At 38.2% G+C, this 18467-nt stretch overlaps 2 protein-coding genes across 3 annotated transcripts; one reads left to right on the top strand and one right to left on the bottom strand.

Moving 5' to 3' along the window:
* Nucleotides 1-1558: 1558 nt before the first annotated feature.
* Nucleotides 1559-10043, top strand: LOC124182368 (WD repeat-containing protein 81). Of its 2 annotated transcripts, XM_046569526.1 has the most exons (15): nt 1559-2040; nt 2275-2434; nt 2640-2895; nt 3027-3189; nt 3397-3810; nt 4197-4397; nt 4470-4615; nt 4743-4930; nt 5006-6023; nt 6172-6468; nt 6561-7826; nt 7908-8943; nt 9228-9377; nt 9497-9603; nt 9677-10043. In XM_046569526.1, the coding sequence occupies exons 1-15, from the start codon at nt 1825-1827 to the stop codon at nt 9906-9908; spliced, it is 5850 nt and encodes a 1949-aa protein (XP_046425482.1). In that variant the 5' UTR covers nt 1559-1824; the 3' UTR covers nt 9909-10043. The 2 variants fall into 2 exon arrangements, with proteins under 2 accessions (XP_046425482.1, XP_046425481.1); XM_046569525.1 differs by having other exon boundaries at nt 6561-8943.
* LOC124182369 lies at nt 10032-18349 on the bottom strand. The gene is made up of 23 exons (XM_046569527.1): nt 18234-18349; nt 17688-17850; nt 17496-17608; nt 16983-17371; nt 16240-16617; nt 15778-16005; nt 15625-15666; nt 14055-14551; nt 13534-13619; nt 13247-13400; nt 13017-13048; nt 12797-12922; nt 12609-12683; nt 12451-12522; nt 12115-12283; nt 11986-12035; nt 11573-11644; nt 11273-11384; nt 11162-11193; nt 10924-11050; nt 10755-10783; nt 10564-10626; nt 10032-10462 (listed from the first exon to the last, which is right to left on the bottom strand). The coding sequence occupies exons 8-23, from the start codon at nt 14540-14542 to the stop codon at nt 10215-10217; spliced, it is 1935 nt and encodes a 644-aa protein (XP_046425483.1). The 5' UTR covers nt 14543-14551; nt 15625-15666; nt 15778-16005; nt 16240-16617; nt 16983-17371; nt 17496-17608; nt 17688-17850; nt 18234-18349; the 3' UTR covers nt 10032-10214.
* Nucleotides 18350-18467: the final 118 nt, after the last annotated feature.

Genomic DNA, 18467 nt, shown 5'->3' on the forward strand with positions numbered 1-18467 from the left:
CAATCGATTTCTCTCGCAAAATTACGTCAGAATAGTGCACGAAAGAATTTATTCCAGCTCTTTTCAAAAACGCGAAAATTTTCGCCAAAAATACAAAGGGGTTAGCCTCACTTATTTTGGGGCCGAAAAATTTTTGGTCTCAGATTCGATTTGCATGACCTTCTCTTAACTAATTAGACTCCCAGGAACTCAGAAAACGCAGCAAAAAGAGCGTGGGATTAACGGGTGAGAAATGACGACAAAAAGATCAACAGCTGAAAAATGTGAAAAACTCAGGTTCTGGTTTTCTGCCTGTAACTTTTGATCCGATGCTCGCAGCGTATTGGGACTGCACCTAATCGATTTCTCTCGCAAAATTACGTTAGAATAGTGCACGAAGGAATTTATTCCAGCACACTTCAAAATCGCGAAAATTTTCGCCAAAAATACAAAGGGGTTAGCCTTACTTATTTTTGGGCCGAAAAATTTTTGGTCTCAGATTCGATTTGCATGACCTTTTCTTGACTAACTAGACTCCCAGGAACTCAGAAAACGCAGCAAAAAGAGCGTGGGATTAACGGGAGAGAAATGACGACGAAAAGATCATCAGCTGAAAAATGTGAAAAACTCAGGTTCTGGTTTTCTGCCTGTAACTTTTGATCCGTTGCTCGCAGCGTATTGGGACTGCACCTAATCGATTTATCTCGCAAAATTACGTCAGAATAGTGCACGAAAGAATTAATACCAGCTCTTTTCAAAAACGCGAAAATTTTCGCCAAAAATACAAAGGGGTTAGCTTTACTTTTTACTTTTTTTTTGGAGCCTGTAATCTTTGGACTCAGTTGATTTCTAGGTCCAATTCTTGACCAACCGAACACCCCTTCGTCTTCTTCCTGATGGATATCACCAAATGAGGAATGTGCCAAAGTACTCTTTGCTCATGTTATTTATTTTTGATCTTCTTTTCGTTTACATTGATACACATCTATATTCATTACTTTAGTTCTTGAACGTTCTTTATATCTCAAATCACTGAGTAGGTATTAATCAAATCTGGACTATAGGTGACTTCCATTCACACCGAAAATATCAAAAATTAAAGTCAAATCACTCGATCATACTTATTTGTATTTGGTACGGTTTTGTATGATTCTGACGACTGTTAACATTAGTTGTTGATGATTTCACCATGTCAGAAATACTTCATTTAGAAGGACAAAGATCAGCCATTTATGTAGACACCACGCAGTATTTTAAACTAGGAAACGAAACTAGGAAATGTCAACAAGTCGATATAAACTATCACATAGATCGAATTAATGCGTATTATCAATTTATGTGGAGGTTTTGATTTATCAAGAATCGCAATCCGTCGATAAGCTTGGAATGTTGACGATACAGTGTATAAAAACATAGTTAGTTTGCGAACAGTGCGAACTTTCACCTTACCGGCAAATGATGTTGCATTTTGACAATTGTCGGTACTACAGCTATTTCTCTTATCTATTGCGGTCAGACGAATTATTATACAGATGCCTTCTTTATCGGCGCAGGAAGCAACACAATTTACGCGTGGCATAACGAATTTTGTGCCGTCCTTTTTACAGCAATTGACAGCTGTGTTTGACACATTGACACAGGCAGTCAGCGTGTCGCGTACTCAAAATATTGTCTGAAACGATAAACAGTGATGCTAAAATTCGCAATGAACGGAGAAAACAGAAATCGTCGATCTCGACACATTAATAAGAAATTACTGAAACCATTAACCTGCACGTTCTATTGAGTAGCGTCAGGTTACGTTTATGAATAAAAATTGTTCATTGAGATTACGCATAAATAAATATGGACATACTCCACGAGCAGCTTGGCATACCAAAAAAATACATTCGCCTTTTAAATGGGCGAATTTCAATTACGGTTCACCGAAGTTGGTTAGCTAATTTACTCAGTGTTGGGTCAGTCACTTTTATCACTCATGATCAGCTGTCTGCAGACGTAATTGCAGCACAACCTTCACTTGATGAATTGGGATCTAACTGGCTCCGAATCTACGCTCAGGCAAAAGACAATATTCACTTTCATAATTTACTAGTTCACTTCCGAGATTCATACTTTTGAAATTCTTGTCATGCGCTATGTATCGTTCAAGCTCTTGTAGTTTAGTATTTTATGTGAATTACAAAACGACTTGTAACTCATATGCGATAAATCACAGAATAACAATTACGTTCATAAAATAAGAATGCAGCTATCATCTGAAGACTTAATCATCCTTAATTTTATATCCTATAGGTATATCAAAAACAACACAGAAATGCAATTCCCTTACCAAGAGCGAGAAACCTGGGGCATGGAAAGACAGAATCAGAATTAACATTTCCACAGCTATTGCATTATGTTATGGAAACTAATCACCACAATTTATGGAAAGAAGCTTATAAAAAATACTACAGTATGTCGAGCCATCCAATGGGCACAATTACTTCTACATTCTTAATATTAGATCAAGTACATTTATTTGAAAATATCATTATTCTACAAATTAGGAATAATAGTTTTGAAATAATCTCAGAAAAGCTATTGAAGTTCCATAACTTTCTGGACCAAGTCTAAGATAAACAGATTTCTGATTACATTGAATGATGAATCATGGGCAGGTAGATGGAATCCAGCCGAGCAAAGAGAACAGTCGAATATAACGGCAAGCAGCAACGATGTGGCTGTAATGAAAGATATTATTACTCGCATGTATGGCTGTCCGATGGTACAGCTGCAGGATGGCAATGTAGTAACTGTTACCCCAGGATCCACACGAGAGCTGCACTGTAATTTATTACCAGCGTTACTCACCATTGAAACAGAATCTTGTTTCATCACAATTCATGAACAAACTGCCAAATATTCCCTCCAAGAGTAAGCTATGCTATTTGTAACACAATGAAATCTTAGCAGTAAAATAAGCAGCGTGATGTAAACAATTCTAATTTTTATTTTTTTTAATTTTAATTGTTCTTTATTTATGTGCTTTCAATCATCAATTTCAGTTCTGTGACGTACAGTCCAGCAGCCCTATCTTCGAGCCATAGCAAACCTTTGTTCCTCATTTATCAGCTACTCCGTCTATTAAGAGATATGCATGATAGAGGTTTAGTTCTTGGAGAAATAACTCTCGGGGATATATTACTCACTGATACTTTCACTATACAGGTAACTTGGTGTAGTTTGGTTTATTTTTTAAATAAATCTGTATACAGCTTAATCTCAAGCTGAAGAGTAAATCACTTCATAAAATTGTATGCACTCAATTTTCAATTTAGACACATATGGACAATATATCGTTGATATGGATACATATTATTTATTTGAAACCGACAAACATCGAAATATACTAATAATATTTTTAATTTAACCTAGGTCTTACCAAAAATAACTGACAATATACACTTGAAACCACAACACGAGTGTGGAAGTTCAGCTAGTATTCACGGTCACAGAAAATTAAAGTGTCACGATTACAACAAGGATATCAGCTTGAATTACGAGTATAGTAAAAATTCTGGTAGCCCTTTGTTTGGAATTAACGAAAACATTGATAAACTCTGTGAAATGTGGATTCAGGGGCAAATAAGTAATTTCGATTATTTGACTGCACTGAATAACGTAGCTGGCAGAAGATACGGGGATCCATCCTGCCATCATGTTATGCCTTGGGTGACAGATTTCACATCACGTTGCGGAGGAAATTGGAGAGACCTTACAAAATCAAAATTTCGACTTAATAAAGGCGACCGGCAATTGGATCTTACGTTTGACTCCCATGTAACTGAGGTTCGTTGAAGCTATGAATAAATCATGCATCAATTCTGCTCGTTATTGTCTAGAACCCCGTATTCGTAAAGAATAAATCATAATTTAGAATTAAGCCAGTTTCAATCTTGCCAAACTTTCAAGCCAAATAATATTTGCATTGTCTATAACGTGCATAATATTTTTTTTGGAACTAAATAAGATGTACGCAGCTTTGTATTTGATCGGTTCTTGATTTTGTATATTACTTCGTATTAAAAAGTGTGATTTTTGTCTACAAACGTCTTCAATTTCGCTCTGATCAATAACTTATAACACTCCAAAGTAATTGAGTAATTTGCAATTTGGAAGCTACGCTCATTCTTTCAAAATGATATATCCTTTACAAATATTTTTTTTTAATGCAGGTTGGTCATCATGTTTCGGATGTCCTTTCAGAAATCACTTACTACGTGTACCTTTCTCGTCGCTATGCTCGTTCTGTGCTATGCAAGCATGTGAGACCGCAGTGGGTTCCATGGGAGTATCCCGCGTCTATTCAAAGGCTGCATCATTGGAGTCCTGATGAATGTATTCCACAATTCTTCACCGATCCAAACGTCTTTAAGGTGATGAAATAATTGATGATATAACTCATGTTCTTATGACTTGTCAAACTCTTTTTTCCTCTTTCTTTCTAGTCCATTCATGAAGACCTACAAGATCTGGAAATTCCAGCATGGGCAACGTCTCCCGAAGATTTTATAGAAAAGCATCGCGAGGCTTTGGAAAGTATATACGTTTCTGAAAGACTACATCACTGGATCGATCTCACTTTTGGTTACAAGTAAATTTATGAAACGTATTTACTAATTAACATCGTAACATTACTATCAATCTATGTTTCCCTTAAAACTGAATATATAGTGATATTCACATGCGTTCGGTATAATTTCCATTCCTCTTCTCGACAGATTATCAGGCTCAGCAGCAGTGAAATCAAAAAATGTGTGCTTGCAGTTAGTCGATAATCACAAAGGGTTAACAAATTCTGGGATAGTGCAGGTATTTACATTGCCACATCCGCAAAAGCTAGTGCCTTCACCTTACTGGAGTAAAAGTCCACCTCGTTTACAGAAACCAAACTTGAGGGAGAGAATAAGTATGTAAGATGAAAAAAAAAACTTTTTTACCTCACGTATATTCGTGGAGTTATAACAGCTTATTTATCCCATAGAAAGTGATCGTTCTGGTGAAAGAATCAGTGAAGATGAAGGTCACAGTTCAGGCTTTGAAGAAGACGAATCTGCGGCCAATTCTAATCCTTCAAGGTCATCGCCACTAGCTTTGAGTCGTTTACTCAGTCGATCTCGGAGCTCCTTACTCGCTCCTGACGATATTCCAAAAACTGATAAATCGTCGATGCAAATTATTCTTCCCAAAGACTACAACCCAGTGGCGGCACTTGTGCAGGTTGAAACTACATATGCTTTTCTAAACAAAGCGACTCACCAGACTTATAAGTCAAATCCAATAGCCCATGACAGCTTGACTAACTACAAGCAAATTGTAGCCTCTAGTAGAATCAAGGAACAGCAAATACTTGGGTGTTTGATAGCCGAAATATTCCTTTCTGCAAGATTGAGAGCGTCAACGAAAGCTGCATACATGACATTTAATGAGAGATTCAGTGCCTGTGTCAATTTGTTAAAGGCATCACCGGATGCCCTACCAAGATGTGTGAGAAGCGCAGTAGCCTTGCTGCTTCAGGCTGACGTGATACCAAAGAGCTACAATTTCGAAAGTGTGGATAATAATGACCCTGCTTCAAGTTCGAACAATGTACAGTTTCGTTATCTGACAGTAACTAACGTTGGTCTACCTCCGCCCTCTGCCCATCAATTGCTACAGTCGATTTTGTCTGGAAGCTTGTTTCCCTTTCCTAAATACTTCAAACGTTTGTTCGGGGTGGTCGAAATGCTGCAAGAATACAATAGCCTTGTTCAAAGTTTGAATCTAGTTACACATAGGGCTCAGGAAAGTGAATCAATGTCTGTTACACAAACTCAATACCTCTGCAAGATCAGCGAGTGTAAAGTCAAAGCTGCAGCAAGAGACCTTGAACGACTTCTCCCTGAAATGGGTGATACTTCAGAAGCTTATCTCGAATTAATAGTACCCCATATTCGTCAAATAATGGAGGAACCTTACTGTGCTGTTTTAGCTGCTTGGTACTTATTTGATCCTATTGCCAAGTAAGTCTTCGTTAAATTTTACTCAGTTCTGACCTCTTGAAACCTGTTGATTTCATTTTATGAACGAGCTCTGATATCTGCATTTGAGAAGAGTTTCCGATAAGGCATCTGAAGTCTGTAATAAAAATTGTTTATTGTTTATTTACAGAGTTATAGGACCAAAACATTCCGCAATGGCTCTACTGGAACCAATTGTAAAGTTGTATGAAAATGGTTCCATAATGGATAGTGAATCTGAAATAGACGTTTTGTCTTCCATGTCACCTGCAAAGCACAGGACAGTGAGACTTTACCACCGTAGTTTTCTTTTAAAGCTTATGGTTAGACTTGGACTGCGCAAATTTTTAGACAACTTTATTACACCGTTAGTAGAGGCGGTTGGCGGCTACAGAGACAATTTACAAAACCCCTCTAACGTGAATTACTGTAGGAATGGAAACCTCAAGTACGTACAATCATTTTCACATTTCATAAACTGTAATCATGTCATCAATCAAAGTTTCAATACTCATATAGTTTAAAAAATTTTTGATCAAGGACATGTGATCTTGGCGGTAGCTGTAGCGATGCCGAAGCAATGCTATCACCCTTAGACGAGGATTCTTCTGGTGATTCTGATCGAAACGGTTCTACTTCTTTAGGCCAATCAGCCAGCGATTCCAAAGTATTACTTTCAACTGATAACGAAATAGAAGACGTTTTCGTTCTTGAAACAGAGGAAAATTCTCCACCTTCCAATGCTAGTGTACCTTATAACATAGATGTTCATTTGGAGCTGAACTTGAGTTTGAACGATCTCTCTGATGAAGCAAATAAAACCTCACCACCAAGCAGTATGAAATCGCCGACTATTCCGATACCAAAAAGAGTCGAAGGTGGTAAACTAGTCACTGGTTTCAACAGCATCGGTTGTCACGTTGGTAGTAAAACATCCAGTGAAGACATACCGTTCAGCAATTCATACGTCGGGAATGTCACCACTGGAAGTAACAAAGCTACAGACAGTACAAGCACAACAAATGTTGAAACTTTGAAGGAAGTTACTTTGCATTGTGAAAATGATGATCATCCTGAAAACGTTGACGTCAATGATGAAACAGTTTGCATGGATCTACCGCTACAGAAGTTAGTTCCTATTGATTGCAAAGTGTCTGAAATGAGCGCAGAGTCTGTCATTTGGTTGTCTCATCGTCTAGGACCAGTTCTAACTGCTCGTTATCTGTCACGGAATCTTCTCAGGATGTTAACGCTCTGCTACGCTGGAACAGAAAACTTGACCCCTATATCCAAGAATGAGACAGCAAGACCGGATGACCAGAGTAAATGGCCAAACACAATGCTTGTTGGAGATCGAAATGCATCCAAAGTTTTAGAATGCCTCACTGCTATTGCAGGCTTGTATGGTGAGCAAATAATTTTACTGCAATACTTGGGTCACATGGTGGAATTACTGGCTTTGTGTAAACGGAAGCTGACCCCAAATCTGGAGGGTGGTTTAGTTTCTTGCCTGGCACTCTTGACACACATCATAGGATTCCTCAGTGATTCTGCGCTCATGGATGCCCTTCACGAAACTATATTAAGATCAGTTCTGCATCCGGCTGCGAGGATACTTTCGACAACCCGTTATACCTTTCCAAATGGTGTAGTGGCACGCAGCGCATTGGCTGACAAATATATTGCAGTGACATTCTGCTTGAGCCAAAGACTAGGATCGGAGATGAGTAAAACGCAGATAGCAGTTTCTATTCAGCGTTTTTTTCTAGCTTTTGACAAAGCGCATGGTCAAATTAGTAAAAACGTGTACGTTGGAGATATAGAGCGAAAAATCGTCAATTCTGCAAAGAAGATCAATCCTAACAAAAAAAATTCTACAACCAACAGTCTAGCTGCATCTTGCAATGAGAGCAGCTACTTCGAAGTGTTATCAGATGGTTCCACTCAGGAATGGGCTGTCAGAGAATTGTCTCCATGTATGCAACAAGTCCAGTACAGCACAAGCGACGAAATCGCCGAATCTTTCTCACCCCCTGTAATCGAAGATAGTTGTTTGACGGATTCCAAACGAAACAAAGCACTCGATGAACTCAGAGCAGTCTTCACTATGGAGTTAGCACACAAATCGTATGTAACATTTTATCGTTACATCGGGGATGATGCTATGGAGCAAATTCTGAAAAATCATCAACTAATCAGAGATCTTTGTTACGAATATGAACAAGAAACTCGACCTTCTTGTTCTAACGTTGATTTTGCACCTGTAGATTTCGACTCTGATACAAGGGATGCAGAGAGTTTTGGAAAAATATCTGTTGTTGGAAATCGCATTGAAGTTCAAAGAAAGAGTCCATCCCCGCAAACACAGTCTTCAAGTGATAACGGGTTATCAGTAAGCAGAGAGATGATGTCTACCAGTCGGCACCTTAGAGGAAATTGGTTGGCATATTGGGAGCACGAAATTGGCAGACCCGATAAAGATACCAGATTTAACATTAAGCAAATAAAACTTCAAACATTCGTCGGTCACACTAGTAGCGTCAGATGTCTTCATGTCCTTGACAATGAGAATAGCTTTATGAGCGGAGGGCGAGACAAAAGTGTGAAACTTTGGAGCCTGAGAAGTCAGGGAGATGGTAGTGCGGTATCACAATGTCAATACACTTACACAGGACACAAAAAGTCAATACTTGCCTTAACGTTCCTGGAATCTCTGAGGTATGCGGTCACTTGCGATGGGTCCATTCACTGCTGGGATCCGTTCATGGGTTCACTGTTAGGGTCTCCGGAATGCGTCCGTCCTGCACCTGTAAATACTCTGGCAGCTTGTCCTATTCCGTCTACAATGCTGCTTGCTGCTACTACAGATATGACATTAAGAGTTATTGACTGCAGAACATTTCAGTATGTTAATGAAATGAAGGTGAGCAACTAAAAGACGCATGACGTATTTAGTAATAGATGTTGTAACGCAAATACAGATGCCTCTAATAAAAGCATTCCGATAATGTTTAATTAAATACAAACTGTGGAAGGAATTTCTGTATTATTTCCTTTAAGAACAAATTATGTACTATCAAGTCCCTTGATTGCTGCAGGTTAGAAGAATTGTAACACTACAGAATAATCTCAATTGTTCCGAGGTCTTTACCTTCATAATATCTATTTCAGATGAGTTTTAATAGGTAGCTACTTCTTTAATTTCAGGTCTCTATGAATCCAACTGGTTTAATACGATGTATAGCGGTAGCTCCTAGTGGGCATTGGATTGCCATGGGTCAGGCATCTGGATTTCTTGCAATTTTAGACATTCGTACTGGACTAATTATAGCATCATGGAAAGGTCACGAATGTGAAGTATGTATTTCTCTCTACCTTACTGTTACTTTATGCTATCATGTAGTTATTTTAACGACTAATCACCTTGTGAACATGAATGTAGCAATACGTGATCAAATTTCAACTACTTATTCCAGGTGTTGCAGTTGGAAGCATTAAACGACACAACTATCATTAGCTCTTCCTTAGACCAGTCTATCGCAGTATGGAGTGCAATTGACGGAAAATTGAAATTTCATTTGAAGTAAGTACCCAGTATTACAGAATCAACATCTGACTCAGAACCATCTCAATTTGTATTTTGATTGACGTTCCAGAGGGACAACAGAACCGGTACACTGTTTGTCCATCTACGATCAAGAGTTGATATCAGCTACAACTGCAAATCGCATCGGAGTTCACACCTCTGTAGAGGCAACAGCTTCATTTTCTTCGACTAAATTACGATCAGATACGTTTAAAGGTGATCTTACAGCCATGTCTGTACTTCCTCTGAATAGACTTCTTCTGCTAGGTGCTGACAACGGTGGAATTTCCCTACTATGTTAAAATAGGATAGTAACAATTAGATAAATCTACTATTATCCATCGGCATTCATCAGTATTGTCATTCGTTACTACGAAGTTTTCATACTATCCAATATTCATGTGATAATTGGCAAATAAACAAGAAGTACGGACTTATTTACACATTTTCTTTGTATGTTCACGCTATTACTCTCAGTATTTTAACATTTATAGTTCCATACACACAACGATTTGTGATGAATAACTTTTCACGGAAACTTGAATGCGTATCAGGTAAATTTAATGTGGAAAATTGTAACATGCAAATTATTAGTCAGGTGTTAATTTTTATTCATCTTCGTCAACATTCACATCAGGAGAATCAGTCTCTTCCATTTCTAGGATCCTCTGTTTCCGTTGACTCTGTTTGGAGAGCGGCATGATCACTCTTCCGGATGACGGTGGTGGTTTTGGCGGCCTCATTAATTTTTTTGAATATTGCAACATATCCCTGTCCATTGCTGGTCCACTAATACGATTAGAATAACGTGGTTTTTCTATTTCTTCATCTTCATCTTCGCAGCAATAGTCGCGATCTATAATTTGCGATTGGGTACAGTTCTTCGAACATTTAGAACAAGCAAATAGACGTTCGATTTTTTTATAGACTACATCTAGGATCCAGTTGAAGGCTGACCTGATCTTACAGCTTCTATGTAATCCAAATACTCGGGATCAAAGCTTGACATTCTGTTGACATCTAGAAAATACGATTTAGGTGTTGGATAGGATGTTGGTAAACTTATATGTATTAACATTTAGAAACAATCGAATCCATGATACGCAATTATCTGAAATATCATGCAACGAATAGCGCTTAATAAATACCTTTTGAACATAGAGACTCATTTCTGCTTCTGTAAATGAGAAATTCTTAATACTAATCGTCAAATTTTTACGAAAAGTCTTATTAATATTTCGTGGTATATAATTCGAAGTAAAATATCTGCGTGGCAGATGAATTAATCATCATTATTCCAGGAATCTTTATAATTACGGTTCAGTTTCATCAACTATTTCTTTCCACCGGTACGTCTTTTCGTGCATTTCGGGACGGCGATTTGACGCTTCTCGAGATTTGGCGTATCTTCGTCTCACGACTGCGATTGACGGTTCAATGTCCTCTGTTCGAAAATATTAGCAAGTCAGAATACGGTCAGAAAGTTCTGTACTCAGTTCTCCAAATTCTTCTTAAATTCTCTACTGAGCTAATACCATCATTAAAATTCACTTGCCATTAATGTGGCTCAACCCCGTCTGCTGTTCCCTGTCCAACAGACGAAATATGCAATAATAAAGAGGTATCATAACTGCTTCTTCAATGGCAATTTATATTCTGTATTTACCAACTATCGTGAGTGTAGGATCTGTTGTTAGGGTAACAAGATGAGGATCGACCCGGAGGTGATGAGGATCTTTGCGAATGATGTAATTTGGAGGAATGCATTCGCTCTGCAGCTATCGGGAATTTTATTAGTACACCAATTCGAGTCTTTAAAAAATATCTTTAATCAAAAAATTTCATATTTTAAATGCTGAAAGATTCAAAAATGCATCTTGTACATAGGCAACTAGTATATTTATCAGGATAAAACCTGTCTACACACAGGGGGATTCATTCTATCGTAACTTAGAATTTTCCTTACCTCGAGGCATCAGTTCTTCAGGGTGTAGTTCCTCGTTTATCGGTGGCTCTTCATCAAAATCTGGACTTCCCCCTATTTATAAATGAACTATCAAGATTATACAAATCTGAGATAAACAAAATTTACAGCGGAGTGGCATTATAATCTCGCTGTGGGGATTGTGACACGACCGGAATAGCAATTCATACTCCTCGCCATTGCGAAGCTAGTGCGGCCCCTAGTAGTAGTTATATGGGAGAGTAGAGAGAGAGAAAGAAACATTTCTAAACGGATAGTTTGAAAATCACGAGACGGAGGCATTTGGCCCCTCTTAACCAAGGATACCCTTTAAATATAGTTTCTTGCGTAACTCGTTTCATTCATGGCCGACAAAGGTATAGTCAATATATTAGAAAACACAAATTTCAACCAACCGTTCATCGTCGTGTTTGAAGAAAATGACCTCATCCGTGCTCTCGAATCACTGTTGAAGTAAAAAAAAATTATATAAGCTATGATTGGCGGTCACTAAACAATATTGCTGGTTCAAAAATTTGACTTACGACCCTGTGAAGGACATTTCTGTAGGATCAGAGAAAGTAACGTGTTCCATGTCCTCAAGCCATTTGAAATTGCCAGATTTTTCTGGATCCAAGTATCTGCTTGTCGTTGTGATATTTTGTATCGATGTATCAACGTCCAACGTACCATCGGTGTCATCGTTGATGGACCCTTAAAAAAAATCTGACACATTCATGCATGACTATCAGCATTTGCATCATTCCTGAATCACGCGAATATTTAATTTTACACAAGTAGGCAATTAGAAGCTGGTACTCATATCACTAACTACGGAATTAAAAATAAGCGGATTCTTGTCTATTACAAAAAAAATTTACCATAACGAGTGGTATGATCGTTTCGTTGCTGTCGTGGAAATTGCGCTGCATAATATTGACGAGAGTTAATGTCTGAAAATAAAATACATTTTACCACATAAGTCAAGGTTTGTTTTGTCAAGCCTACAGTGTCGACTACGGTTAGTAGTCTGTCTTACCATTGATCCTACTATTGCTTGATGTGCGGGATCTGGATCTCCGATTTTGAGAATTGCAACAACTTCCGCTGTCACCTGAAATAGCACGAAATGAGGAAACTGACGTTTGCGGTACTATGTTTTTGTTTGTACATCAATTTAAATACACTCACGGACATTGTTAATGTTTATAGAAAAATATTACTTACTACCTCCTCGTAGGGACACGCTTGACCTTTCTTCACAAGGATAAAAATCCTGTTCGCTTAGACACATGTCGACACAGTGTGTGTCTATGACTGGTTCCCTTTTTGGACAACAGGTGTACGGTGAACCTTCACAGGAAATAGAAGTAAGGAAAATTTAAAGAAATTTGGGAATCAAATATTAGAAGTACTATTTGCCAGCGACATGACGTCATTGATGTACCTGGAGGTGGCATTGCTTCCCCTGGATCGAGTCTGAAAATTTACAAATCGAAAGATTATTGTCAGTAATTTGAATGCGAAATAAATCTGTCACAAAATTCATCCTACCAGACCAGTAGATAGATGAACTATTCATACATCTGCGATAGTTTTTCACCGTGAAAATAAAACCAGTCTTGAGCATTTGAAACTTTTTCTATGAACGTAAGGGTATATTATAGACGTACTTACGCACAAGGAGGAAGGTCCATCATCCGTTCAACACGCCGTCTAGTTTCCGAGATAGCGCATGGTCCGTGATTTTCGGCTTTCTTGAAAGTCTTGTCACTTATCCCATGTAGCAACGCATCTGCCTGAGACACGTCAAGATCGGTTGGCAGGTGAGCTGAAAATCAGAGTCCATGTGTGTACAGCGTCTTAGGATATTCTCACTTTATCATACGAAATACTCTGGGTTTATGAACTTTTCAGCTTTCGAAGAAACTCCTTTCAAATGTTTATAAATTGGAAATACTAACGAGACTCGTCAATCAGTCTTTCAAAGTAGCGACTTCTGCCCCATGTTGGTCGGGACTCGAAACCCGCGATCTCCTTCCGATATGACCTAGAATATTTGATGGAAAATAAAAATTCCAACTCATATCACGTCGTTACAGCCTACCGAAACATAAAGAAATAGTATGCAATAGTTCGTAGATAGAAGGCAGCCTGTACATCATTGGCTTTGAATACTGAACTCCATTGCAATTTTCGTGTTTAAAAGACTCACAACTAGCTAATGGAAGTTGAAAAAGTAATTTAAACGAAACTTTTCATCATTTTACGTTCAATAAACTATTAATTTGCTTATAGTTGTGTGATATGTGAAACATTAGACTAATGATTCCCTGATCTAAAGACGTGTTTATACTTCTAAAATAACAATTGAATGCATTTCTATACATACGGCGGTCTAGATTAAACGAACAGAGGACTGCACCCTATTTCAAAAGCAAACGTTACTAGAGAATCTTGTAAACTGTATCGAACATTTACTTACTGGTATGGGATTGGCGGGAATGGTACAAACTTAGGTGTTGGCCTTGAAATCCTCTCGCAGTCATTCGGTTGTTTTTTCTTATTTCCAGAACCAGCTTCCGCATTTTTAGGATCGACAAGTTCTTGGGAATTTTTATCAGCAGATTCCGGTAGCTGCTGCTGGGACGCCGGTTGTTGGGATGATGATAACGACGAAGAAGCCGGTTTGTCAGGCTTATTCTTTGAATGATAAGCCTCCTCGGCAAGTTTGCACGTGTCTTTAAAACAATCAGCGAAATGCTTGGGCTTCAGTTTCGCCTTCTTCGCCGAATTCGTACTGGCGTGTGACCACTTGGGCAGTGGCTCGATTGAAATAGCGTAGTAGCCGTGAAGCCCGAAATTTGGAATTTCCTGAACAGCCACAAACTGACAAAGATCACCTCCGACGGATGTGAATACCGGAGGATAAGCCAGCGCCGCTATTTTTCTCGGCTTGACTAAAGACAGCATTTCCGTAGCCTGACGAAGTTGGCAATAAAATGTATATACTGATTTCAACTCGAAGCATTTTTCCTTTTTTCATTTCGCATTTTTTTAATGGATATTGCTAATTTTTAAATAACGAAAACTAAGAGCTAAATGGACTCAGCGAAGTATCTCGATATTCCTCACAAATTATCGCATTTAACTACAATTGACCTGGGGACCTTGTAATTTGGAGGAAAAGCCTGCAGCGGTCCATCGGGTGGAGCTTTTTCAAATATCCCAGCGAGTTTGTTGCGCTGCATAACGAAGAGAAGAAGCTTAAGGTACTCGGTCCGCATGTTGGCTTCTGGTCCGTCAGATTCCATGTCGCGAAGTTTTTTCACCCATAGCGCGGCGATGGTTCGGTCTAATATCGAACAGAACCAACGCCACTTGCAATTTCAAGTTATCACGCGTGGGTATTGCATACACGTATTTTCAAAATATTTTACTTTGTAAAAGTCAGGTGGCAATTGTATTTTACCTTTTGCATCTGGCAGGTTAAGTACCAAAGGTTTGGCGAATTTTAAATAAAAATTAAAGTCGTCCATGTCTCTAATTATTGCTGTGCAGTGCAACGGCCGTCTGCTACGCTCAATTTAAAAGAGGATACCTCTACACACGATAGTTTACTTTTGAAAAACAGTTCCCATGAAATATTGTATGGTTATAAAGCGCAAAAGTTAATGAAACAGACGGGTGAAAAATTAACAATAGAAAACAGCTTTGATATTCTACCTTGTTCGCTCTCGATCGTGCAGTCAAAAGATTCGTACGCGCATGATATTTAACAGACGTATTTATCATATTTTTATAATTATTTATTCATACCAAGCTATAATACCGAGACGCTTACAATTTGTCATATATGTAGAAATTTTGATTAAAGTGCTTTGTAAACGAGTGCAAGATTACACTAAAGCGGAAGACTCTTCTTTTCTTCTCGGCTCTAATACCGAATTACTACTTGTAAGGTCCATCGATCATTAACGAAAACTATGACGTCCTACGATGAGTCACAATATTAGTTTAAATGTTCTGCCTACCCCTAAAACAAAGCTTCATACCTTTTTTGGACAGGTCCAACGTCGTCTTGACCTTCCTTATAGCTGTAACAGCATTTTCGGATACTTAGGTATTTTTTCTTTTTTTGTTTTTTGCTCACGTTTATTATCGATGCAAGCGGATAAGTTAATCCTAATAGATAAGCTATATTTTACCTTTGCGAAATGAAGAGCCACGTTTCGGAGAGGATGTAACTGACTTCAACAGATGCCCTTTCGACAGCTTTTGAAAAGCAAACGTCTCCTCGAGAGCTTCCAAAATGACAGTTGCATCAGAAACGTCCGAGAAGGCATCGTTTGGTTCGTACATATGATAAATGACTTTGCCAAGTTTCACCAAATCCGCAGTATCCTCGTTGCTATCTGATTGTGAGTCTCCACAGCCTGGTCCGCAACAATTACAACAAATATGTGTGAGACTACGCGTGAATTACAGCAAGACCAAATTTTTGTTTAATTTGTTCAAGAACTCGCGATTCTGCTTCTGAATATTTATTTCGACATTGCTTTTAAATTCTTTCAAAAAATTTACAGCAGAGTTTGAAAAAGTTGGTAAATCAAAAACTTTTCAAGTAAGAACCAGTCGGTTTTTTTTTTAATTTAAGGAGAGCTCAATACCAAAAGAATTGTACACTCTGCAAGAGGATACAATTTCCTTGGCACAGCGAAATAATTTCAAGTAATTCGTTATAGAATTTTATTCGCAGCCAAGCATTTCCTCAAGTTCGCCACTTTCGTATAATCTCTTGACATCATCGCCACCGCCGATAAACACGCCGTTGACGAAAACCCTTGGGACAGATGTTCCCCCGGTTATGGTCCCCATGATTTCCTGAATATCTTCACCGTCGGCTCGCTTGTCCAATTCCAAAACGGTATACGGTTGGTCGAGGTCATCAAAAATATTTTTAGCAGTCTCACAGTACGGGCAGTAAGTCTTGGAGAAGATTATCACCTGTGTATTGTAGATCAACTTCTCCACCATCGACCTCAATCCTATGTCGCAAGTGTCAGACAGTTTGCTTTTGGGTTTTTGTGTTGCGTTCAAAACACTTTTTACAGTCACTACTCATTGTCATTCTCGCAACAACTTAATTACTTAAATCACAAAGTTTACCCTGTAAATGGTTTTCATGCATATTACAATAAACGGTAGACTTTTCACTGGAAAAGCCCGCAGCAGAGTGCACTAAATTGAATCAGATTATGGAGTTCTTTTCTAAAGACGTCCGAATCTCTAAATTTCCATTGCAGTTTATGTTACATGAATTTTGCGACAAAAATATTCACTGCCGTAATGACTATCATCAATCAGTATAAGGTTTTCATGTTAGAGTGATAATGAAGATTTTTTAATATACCTCCGTATCGCGATGCTTGGGGGACTTGTCTCGATGGTTGCATTTGCTGCGAATGATAATCAGAGCAATAATTCTGATCGTCTAATGACACACTGATATTTTCTATTTCCTGATCGTCATATCCCGCGAAATCATGAAACTCATCGTCTAATTGTAAGGAAGAGTGAAAAGTTTGAAACAGTTCCAAGTGGTTTCGAAGATGTTACCAGAGAAGAACGTCTGCCCTGGTAATACATTTATGACGACTTTTTTGGACAAACCATCGCCCCAAAAACTCGACGACTTGGTTCTTTCAAGAGCGGCCTGAATGAACCTCGGGGAATAACTTCCACGAGGATGTTCGTAATCTTCCGTCGATGCCAAATTCCTCATAACTCTTGTATCATATGCTGCAAGTGAACAAAGCATTAGCCTAGGTAATTTGAGTAATCGAAGATTAATTAGAATACCGATATCAACGTAAAGTAGACGTAAAGGAGTGCAGTTCAATTTGGGAGACAAAATTTAACATACCATTCCGATCCAGATAGCAATAATTATCTTTCAATTTCAAACACGAATGTTGACCAGCAGCTACTGATTTCCCACTGGAATCGGGAATGAAGTATTGTTCGTAATTGCCTTGACTGGGAAATCAGTTCGATAGTGATCATTTTGCACTAATTAATAAAATGTAATTTTTTATAAAAATGAAACAAAACAGACCCTTCGCAGTGTTGTTCATCGAAGTCATAGTTTTCAGATTCAGATTCGTCTAGAGGCGGTGAGAGATAAGATTTATTTCTGTGATCGTGAAAATCATTATAATTCAAAGCAATATATTCGTCATTGTTGTCGAATTCATCCTCTTCGATGTAGTCATCGCAACCTGCATACGAACAGCCGTTATTTCCTGCGTGCATTTTTGGACAAAGAGGATTTAATGGACTTTCAAAAATTCATTTAATATTTTAAAATCATATGACTCTTGACATTGTGAAACACGGGCCACGAGAGCAGCCTCTCAAGTTGTTTCCACGGGAAACAAAGAAACGCGCGAATTCAGTGCAACAACATTTTGCTCGCATTTTCTTTTCTATGACTTCAAGTATAAAATCAAATATGCAATGAATACTACCTTTAGCTTTTAGTTAAAGAATTTATAGTCGAACTCAGAAATTTTTTTTTTAAACTTCCAATATGTAATGGAGTCCAGCGTAAAATGAGTCTAAATATTCTGTGATAGATTTATTTCTTGTACGTATCACAGACCGATGTAGTATTATTATCTATATTTACATCAGTCGGAAGAAAAATTATATCACAAGTTAAAAACTTTACTACGAAATTAGCTTAAGCCAAAGCACAATACCGTGCATTAGAATTATGAGATTCACGCATGTATTGACGTAATAATTATTTAGAGTCGGCACAGCTCATTCGCATACATTACTTAACGTGAAAGAAAAACACTTCGCATGTCCTTGAACGCTAAGAACGTTGTCA

Source organism: Neodiprion fabricii, chromosome 5 (genome assembly GCF_021155785.1).
Source record: "Neodiprion fabricii isolate iyNeoFabr1 chromosome 5, iyNeoFabr1.1, whole genome shotgun sequence".
In the NCBI taxonomy this organism is placed as follows: Eukaryota; Metazoa; Arthropoda; class Insecta; order Hymenoptera; family Diprionidae; genus Neodiprion; species Neodiprion fabricii.

Bases quoted from the DNA above. Each gene is read 5' to 3' on its own strand.
- LOC124182368 (XM_046569525.1), top strand. From the start codon at position 1,825: ATGGACATACTCCACGAGCAGCTTGGCATACCAAAAAAATACATTCGC. The intron at 6,469-6,560 runs GTACGTACAATC...TTTTTGATCAAG, and splicing joins TGTAGGAATGGAAACCTCAA to GACATGTGATCTTGGCGGTA. The intron at 9,378-9,496 runs GTATGTATTTCT...TACTTATTCCAG, and splicing joins GGAAAGGTCACGAATGTGAA to GTGTTGCAGTTGGAAGCATT.
- LOC124182369 (XM_046569527.1), bottom strand. From the start codon at position 14,542: ATGCTGTCTTTAGTCAAGCCGAGAAAAATAGCGGCGCTGGCTTATCCT. The intron at 13,401-13,533 runs GTTAGTATTTCC...TCTGATTTTCAG, and splicing joins AAGACTGATTGACGAGTCTC to CTCACCTGCCAACCGATCTT. The intron at 13,049-13,246 runs GTAAGTACGTCT...GTAAATTTTCAG, and splicing joins ATGGACCTTCCTCCTTGTGC to ACTCGATCCAGGGGAAGCAA.